Source organism: Batrachochytrium dendrobatidis (assembly GCF_000203795.2).
Source record: "Batrachochytrium dendrobatidis JAM81 unplaced genomic scaffold BATDEscaffold_2, whole genome shotgun sequence".
Taxonomy (NCBI): Eukaryota; Fungi; Chytridiomycota; class Chytridiomycetes; order Rhizophydiales; genus Batrachochytrium; species Batrachochytrium dendrobatidis.
The window spans coordinates 136,475-157,678 of NW_006281100.1; the positions used below are offsets into that span (position 1 = coordinate 136,475).

At 40.8% G+C, this 21,204-nt stretch overlaps 8 protein-coding genes across 8 annotated transcripts; 4 read left to right on the plus strand and 4 right to left on the minus strand.

The window, feature by feature from the left end:
* Window positions 1-3,090: 3,090 nt before the first annotated feature.
* Window positions 3,091-3,714, minus strand: BATDEDRAFT_86533 (uncharacterized protein; the record flags this gene model as incomplete). The annotated part of the gene is made up of 1 exon (XM_006676928.1): window positions 3,091-3,714. The coding sequence occupies one exon, from the start codon at window positions 3,712-3,714 to the stop codon at window positions 3,091-3,093; it is 624 nt and encodes a 207-aa protein (XP_006676991.1).
* Window positions 3,715-4,689: 975 nt separating this feature from the next.
* Window positions 4,690-5,148, plus strand: BATDEDRAFT_86568 (uncharacterized protein; the record flags this gene model as incomplete). The annotated part of the gene is made up of 2 exons (XM_006676811.1): window positions 4,690-4,974; window positions 5,035-5,148. The coding sequence occupies 2 exons, from the start codon at window positions 4,690-4,692 to the stop codon at window positions 5,146-5,148; spliced, it is 399 nt and encodes a 132-aa protein (XP_006676874.1).
* A 154-nt stretch (window positions 5,149-5,302) lies between these two features.
* BATDEDRAFT_22656 (uncharacterized protein) lies at window positions 5,303-6,420 on the minus strand (the record flags this gene model as incomplete). Its single annotated transcript, XM_006676534.1, has 3 exons — window positions 5,303-5,390; window positions 5,468-5,960; window positions 6,033-6,420. The coding sequence occupies 3 exons, from the start codon at window positions 6,418-6,420 to the stop codon at window positions 5,303-5,305; spliced, it is 969 nt and encodes a 322-aa protein (XP_006676597.1).
* Window positions 6,421-6,702: 282 nt separating this feature from the next.
* BATDEDRAFT_693 (retromer subunit VPS35) lies at window positions 6,703-9,716 on the plus strand (the record flags this gene model as incomplete). Its single annotated transcript, XM_006676404.1, has 7 exons — window positions 6,703-6,783; window positions 6,912-7,008; window positions 7,087-7,250; window positions 7,359-8,535; window positions 8,620-8,857; window positions 8,987-9,410; window positions 9,498-9,716. Coding segments are annotated over 7 exons (2,400 nt in total), but the record flags the coding sequence as incomplete, so codon positions are not given.
* A 518-nt stretch (window positions 9,717-10,234) lies between these two features.
* BATDEDRAFT_9413 (uncharacterized protein) lies at window positions 10,235-11,867 on the minus strand (the record flags this gene model as incomplete). The annotated part of the gene is made up of 4 exons (XM_006676447.1): window positions 10,235-10,616; window positions 10,662-11,004; window positions 11,070-11,356; window positions 11,728-11,867. The coding sequence occupies 4 exons, from the start codon at window positions 11,865-11,867 to the stop codon at window positions 10,235-10,237; spliced, it is 1,152 nt and encodes a 383-aa protein (XP_006676510.1).
* Window positions 11,868-12,542: 675 nt separating this feature from the next.
* BATDEDRAFT_9361 (E2 ubiquitin-conjugating protein UBC7) lies at window positions 12,543-13,259 on the minus strand (the record flags this gene model as incomplete). Its single annotated transcript, XM_006676437.1, has 4 exons — window positions 12,543-12,655; window positions 12,735-12,875; window positions 12,945-13,145; window positions 13,208-13,259. The coding sequence occupies 4 exons, from the start codon at window positions 13,257-13,259 to the stop codon at window positions 12,543-12,545; spliced, it is 507 nt and encodes a 168-aa protein (XP_006676500.1).
* A 5,543-nt stretch (window positions 13,260-18,802) lies between these two features.
* BATDEDRAFT_36580 (uncharacterized protein) lies at window positions 18,803-19,502 on the plus strand. Its single transcript, XM_006676773.1, has one exon. The coding sequence runs from the start codon at window positions 18,976-18,978 to the stop codon at window positions 19,420-19,422; it is 447 nt and encodes a 148-aa protein (XP_006676836.1). The 5' UTR covers window positions 18,803-18,975; the 3' UTR covers window positions 19,423-19,502.
* Window positions 19,503-19,859: 357 nt separating this feature from the next.
* On the plus strand, window positions 19,860-21,168 carry BATDEDRAFT_15788 (uncharacterized protein). Its single transcript, XM_006676489.1, has 4 exons — window positions 19,860-20,129; window positions 20,275-20,416; window positions 20,487-20,751; window positions 20,834-21,168. Exons 1-4 carry the CDS (start codon window positions 19,917-19,919, stop codon window positions 21,099-21,101), a joined length of 888 nt encoding a protein of 295 aa, XP_006676552.1. The 5' UTR covers window positions 19,860-19,916; the 3' UTR covers window positions 21,102-21,168.
* The last annotated feature ends 36 nt before the right edge of the window (window positions 21,169-21,204 follow it).

A 21,204-nucleotide genomic window follows, 5' to 3' on the forward strand; every position in this document is an offset into this window, starting at 1 on the left:
CTTACGAGCTATGGTATGTATCCGAGTCAGTTATGGCTCACCTACGTCCAGATGGATGTCAGGCACATGTACTTTTTCCAGTATCGTCACTCGAGAAATTGACTCTGGGATGACAGTATGCGTCGGGGTTGGGTACTAACCGGAATCAAAGGCATACACATTCTATAACATCGAAACGGCAAGGTTTGTTGTATATCGTGATGAATGCAGGTTTACGCTGTTAAGCTACATTGTTTTGTTACCCACACCAACAGTATTTCAGAAAGCAGTCATGGGTATATACAACAATGCTCATATAATGGACAATACTGAAAATGACTGAATTCACAGCAGTGGAACACATGTCGACACACAGAGCATGCCACAAGACTCGAAACAACTCAACCAACAAAATCAGTTGAGAAATGAACATAGAATCGAGTGTCCCAACTGGAAAAGACTCGATCACTGTCATTGAAAACACTGGAAACGGGTATACCTCGACGTGTCCAGATGGATGACCGAACAAGAACTGTGGAACCTCGATAGAACGCAGTCAATCGAGCCAAGTCGATCCACAAGTAACCAATCAATCAAAACTGATTGGTTTATGAGACTCTAAACACTCGAGCAAGGCTACTGATACTCTAGTCAATCCGACACAATCCAATATCAAACAATCAACTGCAGACAAATCGTGGATCCAACTGCACAAACATCAGTAATCCAAGACCAAATCGACTGGATTCAGTCATGTATGACCCTGACCAAGCCATTCGATTGCAAAGTTCTTGGCACAATACATTGATATAGTAGTACCGCATTTCTGGCAAAAAACCATGCAATATTCAAAATCAGATATTTGGAAACCAGCAGATGCATAAATGAGCTCGTCAACTCACAACAACACATGGACAGTGTAACACATACCACCAATACAAAATGGGTCAAGACATTGACCACAAGATTGACGGACAAATCGACGGATCAATCGGCAAGTCCAAAGCAAGACTCGTGGCAATACAGTTCCAACAAATTCAAGGAATAACTTGCACGAAACCTACGCATCGATACTCGGGCTCACTTGATTAAGCATATTATCAACATTAGCGGCCATCAGCAACTGTAACATTCACGACTGGATAGTTGACCGTACGAACAACACATTCATCAATGCAAACATTGACGAGTCTTACTATTTGGATCTGCCAGGTGAATACAAGCGACAGAGTGACTCGGGTCATACAGTTGGCCGTCACAACAAGTATGTGTTTGACATATGCATTGATACACTTCAAACGGGCACTTTATTTGTTGCAGTCGCTATATATGTCAATGACATTGATACCAAGTGATGATTGCGCATTGCTAGATTTGATCAAGTCGCGACTGTTCAAGGTATTTTCAAACATTTTGAACCAATACATACATGTTTCGACATCAAAGTTAACCGAGATCATGTCAATCGGACCATATCAATCACACAGACACCACTTTAATGACGTATTATCAATGTTTGGAATGTATGGAATGTGTTGCTGCAGACTGCTGCACATTGTAATCGAGCCATGACTACAGTCGAAAGTAGCTGGAAAAGGTGAGTTTACCACGACTCGGCCTGATCATGAAGCAGTCCAATTACTAGTGTATGCAATGGTTGCAACATACCCAGACTTAAAACCAGCTGTTGGACAGCCGTCAAACAAGTGTCGATGTTGATACACAACCCGACTGACAAACATTGGAACGCTGTGATGTCAATGTTGATATCAAATACACGATGAATACATCACTCATACTTGGTCAATGTACCACTATACTGTCCATCCACTGCAATGCCAACTGGACCGAAGATGCTGGATCTGAAAATCCACGACTGAATGTATGTGGTGTTTAGGTCACGGATGTATTTCATGCAAGTCTGTCAAGCAGACATGTGTCTTGATCGGCAATGCAGGTCGAGTTTATAGCAGCACAAATCACATTGACAGAAATGATCAGCACAACACAATGACTTGAAAAACTCGGTTTCCAACAACATGGATATACAATGTAACACTGTGGTTCACAATCAGCAACATAGCTGGGTCAACCATATGCAGAAAATACATGCTTTACAAGATCGTGCAGCAATAGGTTATAGTAATCAATCTACATCAGCACAACACAACAGATTGCTGATATATCAACATATGGTTACCAAAGTCAAGTCGGCAGTTACCAAACTAACAGTCATGTTGGGATTGAAATCTGGTAAAGTCATATACTGTGCTAAAATTTGAACAATGCAAGATTCTGCCGTATAATGCAGGAGCAATTGGACATTATTGACAACTATACAACGATCAACGCTGTGCGCCACCAACAAAGTGAGCAGTGGTATCCAATTGATTATCCAATCCCATAATCAGTGCATTTCAACAATTTTACGAGATACCATTTTACTATTTGGAAAAATATCCAATCATGACATTTCAATCGAGTGTCATGAAATGCAACACACTCGACTGTAACCCATTCAGATATGCATACATGTGTAGTCACAATGGTATTTGTTGATTATTCAATCCAAATGACAATGATTCGTGCAGTATCTGTTCAAACATATGCCATGGTACACAATCCGTACAGATATAGTGATTTGTTGGTTGGCTTTGACAACTTGTATCAATGCACACCAACCAACACGAGCATGTTCAACAATCGGTATGCATGACTGTTGATGTGTCAATGGAATCTATTTAGTTGTAACATATTGTACTGAATTGGTTCAGATAGTTGTCAGCATTGTAATACAGCTGCATTGCTGAATTGAACGTGTGTATCAATGGCATAGTAGATCATGCAGTGTAGCTCAGTCGATGATATGCAGTTCATCCCACAAACTGTCTGTAGCCAAACATGTTTGAACATGTGGTTGAATACATTTTATTTTGAATAAACGAGTGCTGAGATACAGATTGTGTAATGATTTGATGGAGACAAACCATATCCGTACAAACATGCAGCACGCAATCAATGGTATGGTTGTTGACTCATTCACAATACTCGACAGATATCAACACATCAGAAAGTCTAAATTTATTCAAAATCAAATTCATTGGCGCATCATCAATTCAAATTCAATATCAAGCCATGCTTTATCGCAAACTGGATTAATTCTTCTTTAAAAGCCTCTGTTTTTTGTATTGCTTTTTGACACTCTTTTTTCAATCGCTTTTCAACCTTTGGATTGTGTTTTAGTCCAGATTTCTCTCGGTCATTTGCTGATGCTGATCCTTGTTCCATTCTTTCCTTCACACTATCGAGATAAAATTTGCACTTTTCCTTTTGTTTCTTTTGAAGCAATTTAACTTTTTCTTTTAGATCATCGAATTCTTGCTGAATTTCTTCGTCTACTAGAGTCTTTGGCTCAAAATCTGCACTGCTTGACTTGGCTTTACCAGTTGAATGTTTTTGACCTTTTTTGGAAGTGCTTGAATGGGGTTCATCAGTTGAATCCTTTCGACTTTGTCTGGAAGTGCTTGGATGGGACTCATCAGCTGGGTGTCTTTGTCTTTGTCCAGAAGTGCTTGTATCGGATTGATCAACTGGTTGTTGCAAGTTTTGACTGGGAGTGCTTGCACCAAATTTACTTGTTCCGGATGCTTGATTGGAGGTGTCAGGTGCTTGAGATGGGACATCTCCACCAGCTGGAACCAGTGCTGCATTAGCGGTTGCTGCCGCAGCCAGCATGAATAAAATGTCAATGAATTTCATTAGATTGTGAATGTGTTCAAACAATGGATGGAAAAGTAGAGTATTTAAACTGGTGTCGATTATAGGACTGAATGTATTGTATTTATACTTTTTGTATAGCAACCCTAACCCTTTTAGGTCAACCAACGACACAGGGCTATTGGATTGCTTGTAGTGAGCCAATATCAAGCTAAACAGTATGCTTCTCCCTATTCATAGTATCATATTGATCAATTTGATATCTATACCAAATATATCGTGCACCTACAACCCTTTATCAGGTTCTTGAAAAGCGTACCCTTTAAAAATGTGTTGTATAACCGCAAACGCTCCCTTTTACTACAGTATTTGCGTAAAATAACGGATCACTTGTATTCATCCTGCGGTGACTTTGCTTGCCTCGGAAAAATAATAGTTACATATTCGGTTGGTTTGTTACACATTAACTACGTGTTTGATATACAACGATCATCATATGATACACAATCATACTATAATGTTGAATTTACACTTTGTGCACTCTTAGTAATCATGCATTGTACGATCACCAAGTTTGAACCCACATTCATGTATTGCAATCGATATGTTGTATTCTGAGTCACGAATACGATCGCAATCTAGTTCAACAACAATCATGACACATGTCAGTAATACAACCATGCATGTCAATCACCAACAACAATACCACTGAATTGTCAATCAGTTCATGACACTGTTATTTAGTAATCCATTTGACGTGAATGCGGCTGTAAAAAAATCGACCAATAATTCTCAAATTTCTTTCAAAATTGTGCAACGACAATCATGAGTACAATTGCTAATCGGCTCTTGTCCACAACCTCTGTTTTTACTAGACAGGCAGGCCATCAATGCATTCCTTTATCGAAAAAGTTTTCTACTCGCTCTTGTATGAAAACATTGATTTCAAGTTACATTTCTGCCAACTCTTGTCAAGTTGCATCTAACCTTTAAATGTTTTTTACACCTCATGTATATGGGTATTATGACTTTGTAGACCCACCACTTTCAGTTCCACAAAATCTCATGCTTGCCATTGCTGGTTATTTCACGCTAGTCAATGTGGGAGCGTATGGATTATTTTACTATGACAAATATCAGGCAAGTACCAAGGGATGGCGAGTTAAAGAGTCGGATCTGCAGCTATCTGCACTTGCTGGAGGATGGATTGGCGGAACACTTGCCATGCAACACTTTCGTCACAAGACAATCAAAAAGGCTTTCCAGCAGCCTTATTTGGTACTAATTTCATTAATCTTGTGCATTTCATGAGCAGTGTATTAATTGTATTTTGATTAGATTGCAGTGGGAATGAATATCGTTGCTTGTGTAGGCGCAGTGGCAGCATGGATTCGTGTTCCTGCAGTGCGCAAAACTGCCTATACTCTATTCAGAGAATCTCAAAGACGATAAAACCTGAATGGATTGATAATATCAGAGCTCTGCTAAATTTGATGATATTCGATATATTATTAAACACCACACTTTATTGGGCAAGATTTACAATATAAAATGCGATTGATTTTAGTTTTGGTATTTAAAACTGTTTCTGACCCAGTCCATACTGCTATTGCTCAATCAGGATATGTTGTCCATTACTGATCATCTCAATGTCTCTTTCCAATTCAAATATTGTTTGTTCTAGTGCTCTTTTCCTATTTATATTAAAACCCAATGTCAGTACTTGTAACCTCGACCATTTAAATCATAGATTCAGTCCAATCCGACTTACCGCTGTAATCGTTGTGGTGTTTCATGAGTAATTGGAAGTTTTCCATATTGCGCCATGGCCTTGCTTAAATTTACCTTTAAACCTTTGATGATTCCCATTTTCTCCTGATCACTCATAGCACGTACACTGTTGTCTATTTTATCTGGTTGGGACAGTGAAGCAGCGAAATGATGATTTGTGGAGTTGTTGCCATGTTTTGGTGGTGGGTGATGTGGATCTATAAAAGATACAGTTGTATTATCAATGGCAGATTTTTTGCCAGAGTTGTATCGAGGTATTCCTTCTGCTGCAGGTGCAACCTTGTCGTGTATTAATTTTCTTGATGGATTAGATGAACAAGGTCGTTCAATTTCATATCTATGGTGTATGGTAGAAGGTGGGATTTTTTTGTTCACCAAGGGACACAATGACGGTTGTGATGAGCCATGTTTTTTTAGTGGTGAATGCGGCTGTAAACCGCCAGTAGTACTCATTACACCTTGATCACTTGTTCCTATTTCACATTGGAAATATTAGAGCCAATACCACAAGATAAATTATACTAGTGTCAGTACTGAAGCATTACCGTTGCGACGTGATGCAGACACATCGCGCTCGTGTAGTTTAGCAGACGCGAGTATTGGAGGCAGTCGTTTTGAGGAATATCCACGACTAGGATGAGTAACCTTTGCATCCAAAACAGCTGTACTAGACCGAGAAGTTAGTACAAGCTTAGATGGTTGACGTGCAGCTTTAAGTTGAGCACGCACTGAATCAGCAAAACTTGAACGATACAATTGTTTAGACGAGCGAGTAGGAGCGAGAGAATGTTGAATAAGTGTATATACAGATTCATCATGTGGATCTATGGGTACCATCATAGGATTATCCAAACGAGATACGATGGATGGCAGTTTAATTTTATGCCTTGGATTAGCAGGACAAGAGCGACCAAAGGGATGTGAATGAATCATGATAAAGCACAAGAATCAAGAAATGAATTTATAAGAATGTATTTTATAAAAGTATTGAGCCAATCGTAGAATATGACGATGAGTTTGATTGGACAGCAAACTGTCAGTTGAATCAAAAGTCAAAGTTGAATTCCTCACGCTTGCTCACGCTTGCTCAAGCTTTGCATAGGGTCACCACAGTCATTGGTAGTGAGAGGATCTACTACTATCATGTCCACCTATTCTATCAATTCAAATCCTGGGAGTGTTACTGGTGTGTCTGGCTCTGGAGCCATAACTCCTCCTGTCCTTGATCAAGGTCGGGCTTTAGAAGAAGCCCTTGGTGTAGTTAAAGTCCAATCTTATCATATGCGAAGATGTCTAGTAAGAACAGCACTGCTGTTGGAGTGTGTTGGAATTGGATTCATTGTTCTTGTCATGAGTTGGGTTTATCACTTTCATATTATCATGAACAGATATTCATTCTATTCATTCTATTCTATTCATTTTAGAACACCAACAAACTCATGGATGCTCTCAAACATGCTTCAACTATGCTGGCTGAACTACGCACTTCTGTTCTCACTCCAAAATACTACTACGAGCTATGTATGATTTAACTCGCATGTCCATCTCATCTCGTCATGGTTGCAATCGCATACTAATCACTGTCTTGTCCAAATCTAGACATGGCCATATTTGATGAAATTAGACATTTGTCAACTTATCTTTACGAAACGCATGTATCGGGTCGTCACCATCTGTCAGATCTGTACGAACTGGTGCAGTATGCTGCAAATATAATCCCAAGACTCTATCTCATGATCACTGTGGGTGCCGTCTATATGCGAGTTTCTAGAGAAACATTTTCTATAGTGGATAAACCCTCTGATTCGGGCGGTGACAAGGAAAACGTTTCTCCAAATGATCCATCCTTGACAGAAACAGTCCAAGAAAAGAAACCTGAAGAACAAGACATTCCTCCTATTAAAGAACTCATGCGAGATATGCTTGACATGACTCGCGGCGTTCAGCATCCAACTCGTGGTCTGTTTCTGCGTTATTATCTCAGCGGACTCACTCGCGACTTTCTTCCTGATGGATCCGACCAGCATGTATCCCCTCATGGTGGCATCGATGACTCGATTCATTTTGTTCTTCAAAACTTTATTGAGATGAATAAACTGTGGGTGCGTTTACAGCATCAAGGGCATTCGCGCGATAGAGAAAAACGTGAGATTGAACGCAAGGAGCTTCGACTGCTTGTTGGATCAAACCTTGTTCGTCTGAGCCAGCTGGAAGATCTGAGTCTTGCCATGTATCAAGGAAATATCATGCCTCAACTTCTTGAGGAAATTGTCAGCTGTCGGGACGTAATTGCTCAGGAATATTTGATGGAGGTTGTTATTCAAGTATTTCCTGACGACTTTCATCTAAGATGTCTGGATATGTTCTTGTCTGCTACCGCCAGGTTGCAGCGCACTGTGAATGTAAAACAGATTGTGATTAGTCTGATTGATCGTTTTTCTGGATATGCTGCCCGTGCTCGGGAAGAAGCTACTGGTGCAAAAGATGCTCAAACAATCAGTGGTATCCCTGATGATGTAAAACTGTTTGATGTGTTTTGGACACAGATTACCGAACTGATCAAAGCAAGACCCGAGTTCACCCTGCAAGATACCATCGCATTGTTGGTTTCTCTCGCTAACCTATCGCTCAATTGTTACCCTGATGAATTGGGTCACATTGACAAGGTTCTTGGAATTGCCAAAACAAAGGTCCAGGAAGCTCTGTTGGTTGATGAATTAACCCTGACAGATTCAAAAACTAAATCATTGCTGCTGCAGCTGCTCCTGGGGCCTGTACAAACGTACAACTCCAATGTGCTGCGTATCTTGGATTTCCCTTCAAGTTCTACTCACGATAGCGAGGATGCATCGGATGCTAGCTCATCGGGCGTATGCTTGGGTGGAAATTACACCAAGCTACTGTTTCTCCAACCCTATGGCATTCGCCGTCAAGTTGCTCATGCCTTTGCTACACACGCTCTTCGTGCAGCTGTTCATGATGACTTTAAAATCACAACAATCGAGGGTGTCAATTTTATATTGGGAGAGATTGGCACCATTATGGTTCGTGATCAGATCGATGGTGGCTTGTTTGGAGCCAAACCTAAACCTCATGGTCAACTCTCTGGCCCTTCCTCTGTCGTATCTAGAGTTGATGAATCACGCTATGCATCCAATGAGCCCGATATTCCTTTGGACTGGGAAGATGCGCGCGAGGAACAAACCTACCTAGCAAAACTAATCCACACCTTTAGAGCAGATGACAACTCTTTAGATCAAGAGTATAAGCTTTTAGTGGTTGCTCGTAATCATTTTGGAGAGGGGGGTGATATTCGAATCCGATTCACTTTGCCTCCACTCGTGACATGCCTAATTAAACTTGCTCGCAAGTGTTACTATGCACCTTGGAACGCAACCCTTGCTGCAGAATCAATGGCTTTGACTGGACATGCTACAAACCCTCGCGATCTTGTTCCACAAATCTTGAAAACCATTCACGAAACCATCACCTCACTTAGTCGAGCTCAAGAGCATTTTAGCGACGATGATGGGTATAAGCCTCTTTTTAAAGATGATTACGGTTCAGCTTCATCGACTATTCCTCGTATTGGGCACGGTCTCATGTCCCCACCCGATGTATCGCTTCGTCTCCATCTTCTTGCAGCCCAGGTTTCCGATTCAATGCACCAAGAAGAAATGTGCTACGAGTTTTTTGTCCAGGCGTTGGTTGTATATGAGGAGTCTGTATCAGAATCCAAAGCTCAAGTCAATGCCATTACTCAGATCATGGGCACACTATACGGTACAACGGTATTCGGATATGAAAACTACGAAACCTTGATTACCAAATGCGCTGTGCACTGTTCAAGACTTTTGAGAAGAGTGGATCAATGTCGGGGAGTTGTGCTTCTCAGTCATTTGTTCTGGGCTGATGCAGGACAAGTCGATACGGTTCTAAATGGATCTAGCTCAGCTTTGCTTTCTACCGTCACGTCTTCGACTTCTGGTCCAATCCGAACCAAATGTCAGAAACGAGAAGAAGGCAAGCCTGCTTACAGAGATGCTAGACGAGTCCTTGAATGCTTGCAAAAAGCGCTGAAAATCGCAGATTCAGTCATGGACCCATCTGTCAATGTCGAACTTTTTGTCGAGATTCTTGAACGCTACATATGGTTTTTCAGCGATCGCAACGAAGCTGTAAGCGTCAAGTACATTTCATCATTGGTTGATTTGATTCAAACCAACCTGGGAGCTTGCAATGGCGCAGAGGATGAGGAAGATACGGATCTAAATGGCCGACTGAGTACAAATACTGGTGGTATAGGTGGTCCTTTGAACACTTCTAAACCTCCTGTTTCGATTTTCCGTGAACGGTCCAAAAAAGTATCTCAGCAAACTGCTACGCATTTCAAGAATGTGTTGGCATATCTGCGATTTAAAAGGGATATAGAGCGAGATGGGCTAGACAGTGGACTGGTTGTGCCTGGAATGAGCTCAGGGTTTGCTGGTGGTGAAGTAGGTGGAGGGCGATGGGGGAGCATTGAAATTCCGAGGGTATAACATGTTTTAATGTCAAGACTACCAAGGCAATACATGCCGAGTTGAAAAATAAATCTTAAGCTTGCGTTGAATATAGCAATCAAATAAATTTATTGAAAAAAACTGTGCCAATTGTCAATTGCATTAAACCCACATCAAAAACAAAATGGCTCTGGATTGAATATAACCCATGAGTATGTATAAATCAGACCACTGGTTGAGCAAATTCACTCTACTTTGACGTAATTTGCTGGAAATTCACCTACAGAATTACCGCATCTTCCAGTCCACCAATCGTTTTGGCTAGGTGTAGATTTGATGATCCAAATGATATCACCTTGACGAAACTGCAAATCGCCTTGGCGCTGGCCAGTGAAATCGAACAGTGCAATGGATTTTTTCATTTCCGGTTTGGCTTTTACAAGCGGTGGTGATTTTTGCGAGGGTTTGGCACTTTTAAATGGCGAATCGTTGAGCTTAGATGCAGATGATGAAGTAGATGAAATAGGAGCAGGACCTACGCGAGATATAGACCCTTCAGATGCGTATTCCGGTAGGGTTTGATGAGATGAATCGTGAGACCGTTTTAGTGTAGAACCGGCTGCCAACCTCGCTTTGATGGCTTCGGCTTTAGCAGCCCGTTCAGTTTCCGACATTCTCGCACTTGTTTTTCTCACAACATCGTTCGAGGTAGACTGTGATGATCCTAGATCTGCATGTGCATCATCACCACCTTGGGGTGAATTTAAACATTCTATTTTACTATTCGACTGGCCCATGTTTGCAAAACGAGAGAGACTAAGCATGCGGTATAAAGGTCCAGCTTCTACCGGAGGGGGAATTTTTCCTGATAAAAGATCCAACGCGCTTACTTTTTTCCCATACATGGCCTTGTTGGCATCATTTCTAGTGATGATCACAGTACCTTCCAGACTCACACCAGCAAACAAGCCTTTAGATTTTGAATACGAGTAAATAGGTGCAAGATCGGCAATCACTAATATAAAAGTTAAATGAGTATCCATTTCAATGGGATTGGTGAAATTCACAGTATATTCATACTTCCAGCAGCTTCGGTTGTACGACCAGTCGGTCCAGCAGCAACGGACATGTTTCCGCCTAAAGTGAGATTACCACTATGACTAAAGGATCGTACGGCAGCAGCATTGTTGAGAACAAAAACAAAATCGGTGATTTCAGCACCGATTTGAGCCCCTACGCCTGCACCTGCAACCATGATTGCAGATGGAGCAGACCATGAGCCGTCGGGAAGACGGGCTACGACAAGGCCAGATCCAGCACGACCAGACCAAAGAAATCCAGCTTTTACTATTGTGATGATGGCAATTCTAGCAAGGGTTGAGATGGTGATTAAAAATTAGTACATAGTTTAAATATTGAAATGGTGGATGGAATCCATGACTCCACTGACATTGATAATTGGACGCAACACCTGTACATTCAAGTAGCAAGCGTCACGTTGGTTGAATTCAACCACCCAATAATGCAGCATGAGCAACCATTGTGCATAAACCAATACATAAACAGATAGTATTGCATGAGATAAGAATGTAAAGAATTCAAGCCTCAATTGGACTACTAAAGCCCACAATATGGTTTACAAATCAAGGCTACCAAAGTCATTGTTACCAACACATGTGCTGGTCTTGAAAACTCTGGTTTCCAAACTCTCAACAATAAAAGTAGATTCAACTCTTACCCACGAGCCTTTTCTAGAATTTTAAAAGGAATAAAAGTAGAATCCAACTTTGTAGTTCCTTTAGCAAAGTGTTCTAAAATAGAAGCAGCTTTTGTGCATTGCACATCAAGAGATTCTGGTAAAGGGTTATGCAGCTTCATCGATACTATTTGATAGAATTCAGATTGATACAAGACCGTTTCACAGCTGTATTCACGCAAAATGGAATACTAGATAAAAGTGCATAATAAACAGTCAGTTTCATGAAATCATTCGTGTCAATTTCCACCTAATTCACTGTTACAACATTGCTTTTTCAGTTCATTTTTGTTGTCATTGAACAAATGTTTAAATCGCAGTTTCAATAGATTCCGCACTTGTTCAATCTCCAACTCTCCCTTCATTCAGATATTACAGGAAAACATTGAATGATTTGCATGGAAACAGTCGTGTTTTTGATATATACAATCTTGAACTAAAACAAGTATGTGTGTGATATTTTAGGACACAAGTTGAAACAGTCAAGCCCAATATGTGGATCGCAATGCACGAATCTGGTGATTGTACAACTACTAAAAGTGAAAAACAGCTCAAATCTATATTTTATATTGTATGGAGATTGTCTATTCAAGTCAATCTTGAATAGGAAAGCTGAATAGTTGACCGTTATTTATTCCAAAAACAATCACTGCAGGATAAATACAAGTATTCCATTTTACGTATGGCGAATTAAAAACGTCTTCAGGTTCGACGGGATTCTACAGCAAACAGTCATGTTATGCTTACCGACAGACAAACAACCAGATGGATTGAACATTCAATGAATATATTAGTCATTATAGTCCTAAAGTGTGCTTGACAGTCTGACGAACAATCTCATCAAACTGCTTGCGATCTTCACGCCACATTTTAGATGCATCCACATGAGCACCGCCCTCGTCATTGGGTTCTAAATGGTATAGCCAGTGAGGGATTAGCAACTAGTGAATACAAATCATGGCAATAGCAGAATGTCTACTAGATCCTACCTGCCAGCATGCTCACAACAGATAGTAGAATCTTTTCGACGCTTTGAACAGGAGACCAGCGTTCTGATGCATGCTCATACATGTTGGGATCGTCTCCAGGAGCATGCAGGATAGATATACAAACAGTTCCGTCGGGATAGACTAGAAATAAGCATTTGATGCATTCATGTCAGTAGACAAAAGTAGTAGGGAATAGCAAACGGTACTTACTGTTGGGATGATACATTGGACAAATAAACTTCATAGTAGGAGGACTCAGAGGGTAGTCTTTTGGAAAAGAGAGTATAGCAGTAAAGACTCCTCCAGCATATGGAGTATCTTCTGGACCAGCAACCAGAGCTTCCCATTCATAAAAGTTAGATTCCGAGACTGGGCCAGCAGTAACACCATCAGGAGGATTAAGAGTAAGCTCTAGAGACAGAATCACAGGGTAAGTATCGAAATGAATCAATTAGAACAGTACAAGTGAATACCTTTGTACTCGGTCATGAGTCTTTTAAGTGCAGTCGAGGTTTTAGAAGCCATGGCAGCAACAGCAAGTTTCAACAGTTGGAGCGAATTCAAGTTTTTATATTTCGCGTCGTTAACAGCAACTATTTGGCAGGAATCGACTATTAGGACAAGATTATTACTATCAAGACAGGAAATATTACTATTGAGACGGAATCATCTCAAGAAACAATCGTAACAAACATTCCAACAGCAACCATTTCACAGAAAATACTCACTCTGGTTACTGCACTGTTGCAGCTCGCTGCTACTGTGGCAGTATCATGTATTTTATTCATTTCATTATCAACTCTACAGCAACTGCTCTTGCGTTGGATTACCACAACGACTATGCTATTGATTTGGCCATGGAATTATATTATACTACCACTAATACGATATATCGATACAAACAGTGTTTTCCACGGACACAAGTTGCAGTCTTGTTTAGAATCTTTTGCATTCATAACTAGACATGCTGCACTTGTTCTTGTTATTGTGGCGTGTGGTTTGGCATACTATCGTTCTGTTAAATCTACCAGCGACTGTCATATCACCGATCATCATGAGTTGCTATTACATAAAGAGTCGGTAGACCACGAACTGGAACTGGAACAGGAACTGGACATGGCTTCCAACTGCAGACCTGCTGCTTATACCAAGGGTCCAACACTTGAACTTCAAGATACAAATTTTATTTTCAATTCCTGTCCTGAAGTAACTGCTGCCAATAAGATTCTTGCTACGGTCATTAAAGACAGTACTCAAGATTTACTAGTGAATCCTCATACTATGCCTACCGCCTCTACTGCCCAAAAAGGAAAACATCCTCCCGTATCTGCTGCGTTTGCCCAGTCTGTCAATACTACTGCAGCCACAAAGAAATCCACAATCGGAACTGTCAATACTACCAAAAAAACTCTACAAAAGGATCATGTATGTAACAAACCAGATTCAGTTGCTAAATCCAATCCAATATCAATTGCTGCTCGTTCTCCCGGATTCAGAGCCCCATCTACTCTTCCTGGCGTTAATCTTTCAAAGTCTAGTCAGCCGAAAAAGAAATCTGCAGTTTCTGCACTGCCGTCCCGCTCAAAATGCTCAACTGAAAAAGAATCTTCAGCTAAATCATACGTAGCTCATACACCAAAAGCCACTGTTGCCATTCCTGGCCATGCACATACCATTCAATCTACTCCAGTTACAAATACTGATTCCAGTATTGCGTCTGCATCCAACATACGACATAAAACTGCTTCAAATATCTCTGATTCCACATCACATATTGCATCTCCACAAGTCAAGGTATTGTCATCCGCGCTTGCTCAATCTTATGGAGCTAAACTTGCATCATTTACTAGCACTGCCGCTGCTCAATCTGCCTTGACTGCTGCCAGTAGGAAAGCTGCTGCCGTAGAGTACTCGAATGCTTTAAGAAATAGAAAACTATCTGCACCGTCTGCTCAGACCTCTGCTCGTGCTTCTTCACTTGTTTCTGATTCCTCAATTAAATCGACACTTTTCAATCCATCTCATTTGGATTCAAAATCTACTCCCACTTCACCCAAAAAATCAACTCATTCGCGTCCCATTTTAAAAAGTGCATCAACTCCATCAACCCCATCTATCAAAAACTCAATTCTAGTCGCTCCTCCAACCACTTCAACTCCAAATATCTCTGCTCGGATTGCTCTTTTTAACAAACTTACTTCCTCTCCTGATAATAGCAATAATGCTGGGCTCAACCAACACAAAACCACTTCAATTCAGACCAGTACTGTCACTGAACAGGTGAATGACGGAAAGTCTGTCATGCCATCATCATCCGAGTCTGCTCAGGTGAAAAGTGTGAATGCTATACCCGAATCAAAGCGTGCACCATCACCCGATCATTCAGATAAAACTGAAATGGCTGCCTCGACTCGTGTACAAACTATAATCACATCCACCGAGTCTCCATCAGTATCATTACATGCCAACTCTACTACACAACAGCAAAAGTGTACAGATTCCGTGCCATCGGTAAAATTAACTATTGTTCAATTAGAACATATTTTTCCCAAAGAATCCTCATCTGATCCCGCCTCTGTTGAGGAAAATGCTTCAACTCCTTGGTTAACAAGACCACGATGTTCAAGTGACAACTCGACACTATCAACTACATCATTACTGACATCATCTCAATCAGTCGGCCCATACTCTAGCAATCTCTCTGATTTCACCACTGACTCTCAAGTGACGCTTTATGGTGGTACTTTGGTCGATTTGAATGATATACCTTGTTCAAAACAACAGTTTGAGTTGAATCATTCTGCTGAAATGGATTCACCTAGTTTCAAAAGCAATGTACAGTTGGCTGAATTACTGATAGAATCGATAGACTCACAGCACACTTTGTCGGTACTAGAATCAGTACAACTATTTTCGCAATCTTCAAAAACAGTTTCATCTTTACCAAATGCAGAATTGCCCAAATCGAAACAATCCAGTCTTAAAGAGCCCCTTATTTATAAGAAACAATCAGAAATCTTACCATCTGTTTCTGATACAACTGTTTCCGAGTGTTTTGCAAAACCTATCGATATTCAAGATGTTGCGTTTACTGAAAAGGCTTGCAATCGCGAGGAGCCCGGTATTATTTTTGTGTCGCACCAACGAATACCTTCACAACGATTTCAGCTGCCAAGTTCCTCATCTCATTCATTAACGCAATCCAAATCAATGTCGTCTGTTTCAGTCATGGCACCGATTGATTCTTCAAAAGTTGCATTGCCATCATCAGCTACTACAACAGCCGTACCAGACACTCTTTTACCCATCACTTCCAATGAAACTGTGCAAAATCCAGAAAGTATCGAACCTAAGCAAACCTTTTTATCCAAAGAACCTTTTGAAACGACACGTAGCTCTTTACATCAAAGACCTGTTCGTCATCGGGTATTATCTACTGATTCACAATTATATCCTATACATGGCGATACGCTTCAGCAAAATCGTGGACGCCAACGATGCGTAACGGATTCAGTCAAAGGTCGCAACCGATCTTTGTCGCCACTTTCAGCATCAGTATCTGATTCATTTGTTCGTAATCTATTTGCCGATTTATCCAACGATACTCGATTGGCAGATTATACAAGTAACAATAGTCGTGGGCCTTTGGGGCTTGTTAAATCAACAGGAGGATGCTTGGATATGCGGCTGGACATTGGGTTTGATTTGGTTTTAGGAGGTGGTAGCAAACTCACACTTCAAGATGAGCCTTTACAAGTCTTGCCCGTCTCGTACATTTCTGGAAATTTGCCAAACATTAAGAATACCAAAGACAATCAGCCTGGTAATGAACTCGAACACAAGACACTGTCATTAGAATGTGTGGATGATAAATTACCTTTTGGTTTAAACTCTATTGCTATTCCTGCTGATCACCTGCAACCTCAACAATCCCAGCAATCCAATCCGTATATTTTATCAAAACAGCTGGATCAACCTATAGTTTCATCACATCAGGCATATACTAATAGCCCCGATTGTTACCTCAATTCGCAATCCCTTGTTTACTTTCCTTGTGCACTTTTACCCAATATTACTCGCCTTGTTCTTGACAACAATTCTATCCGATTCATTCCCGAATCTGCACTCGACTCTCTGACAAGTCTGCGTGTTTTTAGTCTTGCCAAAAACCAGCTGTCAAGATTACCGCAGAGTATATGGCAGCTAAAAAGTTTGGAACGACTTTGTCTTCGAGATAATTGTTTGGAAGAGCTACCTGTAGGGCTTTGCGAATTAAAATCCATAAGGATACTTGACTTGGGTATGAATCAGCTGAGCCAGATTGGTAAGTTTATATGTTGGTACTGAACTGTGATTTATGAAAAACTAGAGTTCCAACACAACTTTGCTCAACTTTATTGAAAACTGATTCAAATGCACAATGTTTTTAGATTGCAAGCTGTTTTTGCATATGAATATGCTGCATACACTGATTCTGAGCAACAATTTACTGCAGCATTTACCGTCTTCGCTGGGTTATCTTGCTCCAAATTTGCGGATTTTGTATATTTTCAATAATCCGTTTGCATATCCATTCAATGAGCTGGTTGAGCCAGTGATTCGATGCTTTTCCAACCAGCTTCCTACTCCAGAAAAACTTTGGAGCGCGCCTTTGTCGGACACGTTGAGATCATCTGTCGAAAATAGTCTGGCCAAAGATATGTCTTTTACTTCATGTGCAATGGTATGTAACGACAGCAAGTCCAAAAATAATTCGATGGGTACCGTCACACTTCAAGCGGTTGATACTCTTTTTCCAAAAACAGTTTACCCCAGACACGGATATTTGCTGCGTCTTTTAGGATTTTTACGAGACGAGTTTGATTTGTGCACAGACGTGTCTACAATCGAGTCTAATTATCCACTATTGTTTGAGTCATCACTTCCTACTTTATCGGTTGATTGCAAACGCTGGTCTGCTGAAAGTAGCATGCTATCCAATTCATCTACTTTGATAACACAGTCATTAAAATCAGAGGATGACACATTGCAGCCGTTGCCAATTCAAATGTCGCCCATGTCCAGACCACCCGCACAGTTTCTTGCATCTCCAACTTCTCCCAATATAGGGCTATCTGAAAAATGTAGTCGAATTATTACAGAGATTCTCACGACGGAAAAAACATATGTGGACGAGCTTACAAACTTGCATGAATTGTACTACCAACCGTTGTGCAATTCAAAGCTTATGGAAAATCATGAAATTGAGCTTATATTTTCAACAGTGTTTGAGCCTATTTTTGTATTTCATCGTGACCATGTTTTCCCTTGTTTAAAGCTTTTGGCTCAATCTGAAGCATACAAGCTTGGCGAATTTTTAGCTTCGATTTGTGAATTTCTACTGGACTATTATTCGGTATATATGAATAATTTCAGTCTTTCTAGTGCTTATTTGAAGCATTTGGAGGATTTGGGTACGCAATCAGGCAAGGGATTGACGGGGTTACTTGGCTCTGGTGGAAATGGTGGACTACGTGGCATGGGTACAGGAAATAACACAAACTCGGGTGTTTCAAACATGCTGGCATCTCTTGGGAGTATGACCACATCCTCCACATCCAAAAAAACCTTTTTGGCAGCACGGAAATGCGTTGCCTTTTTTAAACAAGTCAAGCTTGATCCCAGACACACGCAAATAAGCTTTGGATCGTATTTGGTTATGCCTATCCAGCGACTTATGCGATACACTATGCTTTTGGAGTCATTGGCCAAGGCTGCTGGTAGTGATGCTAATGGATATGAAGTACTTGTTGGTGCAGTGGATGAGATGCGTAGAACAGCTGAAACCTGTAACGAGCGCAAGCGGGAATGGGAGCGGGTGGGAAGCAGCGAACACGATTGTGTAAGAAGAGTACGTCAACATATCAAAATTCGTCCTGGATCTATTGATGTTGAGTTGCTATCCCGATCTGTAGCTTGCCCATCCTCTGATCCTGCTTCCTTTGGGCTATCCAAACTTTTGCGGGTGTTGTATTCTTCAATACCCAGTATTCCTGCGTGCATGTATATCTCACTATCTCCACCTCGACGACTGATTCAAATCAGTGCATCTGCTGATCTTCGTGTAATCAAATACGTCGAACCAAACACCACACCACAACCTTTAGACCTCACCATCATCACACGAGGAAAAACAGCTACATCATCTAAACATCGTCAATCAGTGTGTCACGCCACAAGGGAGTACCGATTTAATACGACCATGCACCCTGCAGTCGGGTCTGCTTCTGTATACAATGGCTTTGCAGATACTGCGCATGCCCGCACAGCTAGGGATATTGAATTTGGCGGTGCTGTGGGAATTTATGGTGTGCCCATGACTACCGGAAAAAGATGCATGCTGGTAGTATTTTCTGACATTGTTTGTTGGTGTATGCCTTCAACAAATGCCACTCCGCCATCATTTGATGAACTCACTCGATTCGAAATAGAAACCGGCAGCACGATGGAATTGGTCAAGGTATTTGGTGGTGGTGGAGATAAAAGATTGAAAGTCACGGCAGAATGTCTTCCTGTTCTAGACGGTGATGCAAGACTAAATGAGAAATACTCGATCATGCGACTAGGTGATGATCGAGGAGTTTTGTATGTCAAAGGCGTAACAAGTGAGATTATATCGTGGGTGGATGCAATCCATCGTATGGACTAAAAGATCCTCTTTTGTTTTCAGCCGTGCTCATATAAAACGGAACACTTGTATTTATCCTTGAATAAACGATAGCTGACTATTCGTTACGTCTTTCTAATAATTGATTTTTCAATCAGCACAATGTCCATCATATTTGGTATAGTCATACACTGCACAATCACTGAATTTGAAACCAAACTCATTGCAATCCATGCATTGAGTTTGTTGTTTCCGTGCTAGTCAACTAAAGAGTTTAAAAGGCATTATTTTCCGGCAAATTAACATCATCTCACGACTTTTTATGCATTTCGGTCCTTTTATTTGGCGATTCATTTTACGCGAATAGAATTGAGTCAATTTTGGATGCTGAAAATTACTTTTGAAAGCACTAAAATTCGATTGTTGTAAAACTCCGCGTTTTTGTTCAAATTGCATTTGACTCGAATTCAAGCAAGTTTACGAATCGTTACAAAGTTTGATCCTAATTAGCCAATTCTCTTTTCAAAAAACATACTATGGCAGGATATGCATCCAACAGCATTTGGGGGGATGCACCAGCAGCATCTGATAGTATTGCCATGACCAATTCTGGAACTCAGGACAACTCTCACCACATGTACTCAACTGGATACTCTACTCAACCAGCTTTCGCTGCACCCCAGGGTCGATCTGCTCGTGAAATTGAATTGGATACTCGTGAAGCTGAGCTGCGTTTGCGAGAAGCCAAAGTAAGTGTAACGTATGGGAATTCAGAGTCATTCGATGCAGCACTGAATAGGCTGTTTGTAACTGTCTAATTGACTTCAAAATGGACTCCCTATTCTAAATATTGAAAATATCAACCCAACTCGTTGGATTGCTGTGAATATTCAGTTGGCGATTCGTGAACGGGATGCAGGCGATTATCACCCACCCAACTGGCCTCCAATTCGACCCATGGTATATCATGATATTGAAAATGACATTCCAAAATCTGGTCAGTGGATTGTCAAACGACTCTTTACTGCATGGTATTGTAAGTGTGTCATGTACTGCATTTTATTTTTACTCCACTGTCAAATTACTAATACTGGATTTTAAATTAGTGGCAACCCTTTGCTTTTTCCTGAATTTCATTGCTGCCTTTTCCCTTTTGATAACAAAAGCGGAAGTCGCTGGAGCAACATTTGGCATTTCCCTCTTGATCATGTGTATTGGCATTCCCATGTCTTTTGTCTTTTGGTATCGGTCGATTTATTTTGGAGTCAAGCATGATCGGAGTATCAACTTTATGTTCTTTTTCTTCAACTATGGTGTGCATCTGATTGCTATGGTGGTTCTATGCGTTGGAATTCCCGGATGGGGTGGAGCGTAAGCATATCATGTCTTGTAAAAACAATGTGTAGGTTATAATCCAATCTGACTTGTTTGGAACGAATATGTTTGATTCAAGGGGTTACATTTACATGTTTTCGCAATTTTCGTCCAATTTGGGATCTGCCATCTGCTGTTTGATTTCATCTGCAATGATGTCATTTCAAGTTCTGTTTGGCATTTGGCAGATGAAATCTGCACATTCATATTTCCGATCAAAGGGATTAACAACTGATCAAGCAAGAGATCAAGCTGTACAAGGTGTTGCAAACAGCAAAGTGGGCCAGGATATTGGCAAAGAAATTGGTAAGCAGGCAATTAAGCAGGCAGTTGTAGGTGCCAAGTGAGTTGCGAGTTGGTAGCTTAGCATTATTTACAGAATTACTTTTGAATAAAATGATATTTTTTATTTGCTTCGACTGTTTTAAAATACTCTGGGTAGATTGATTC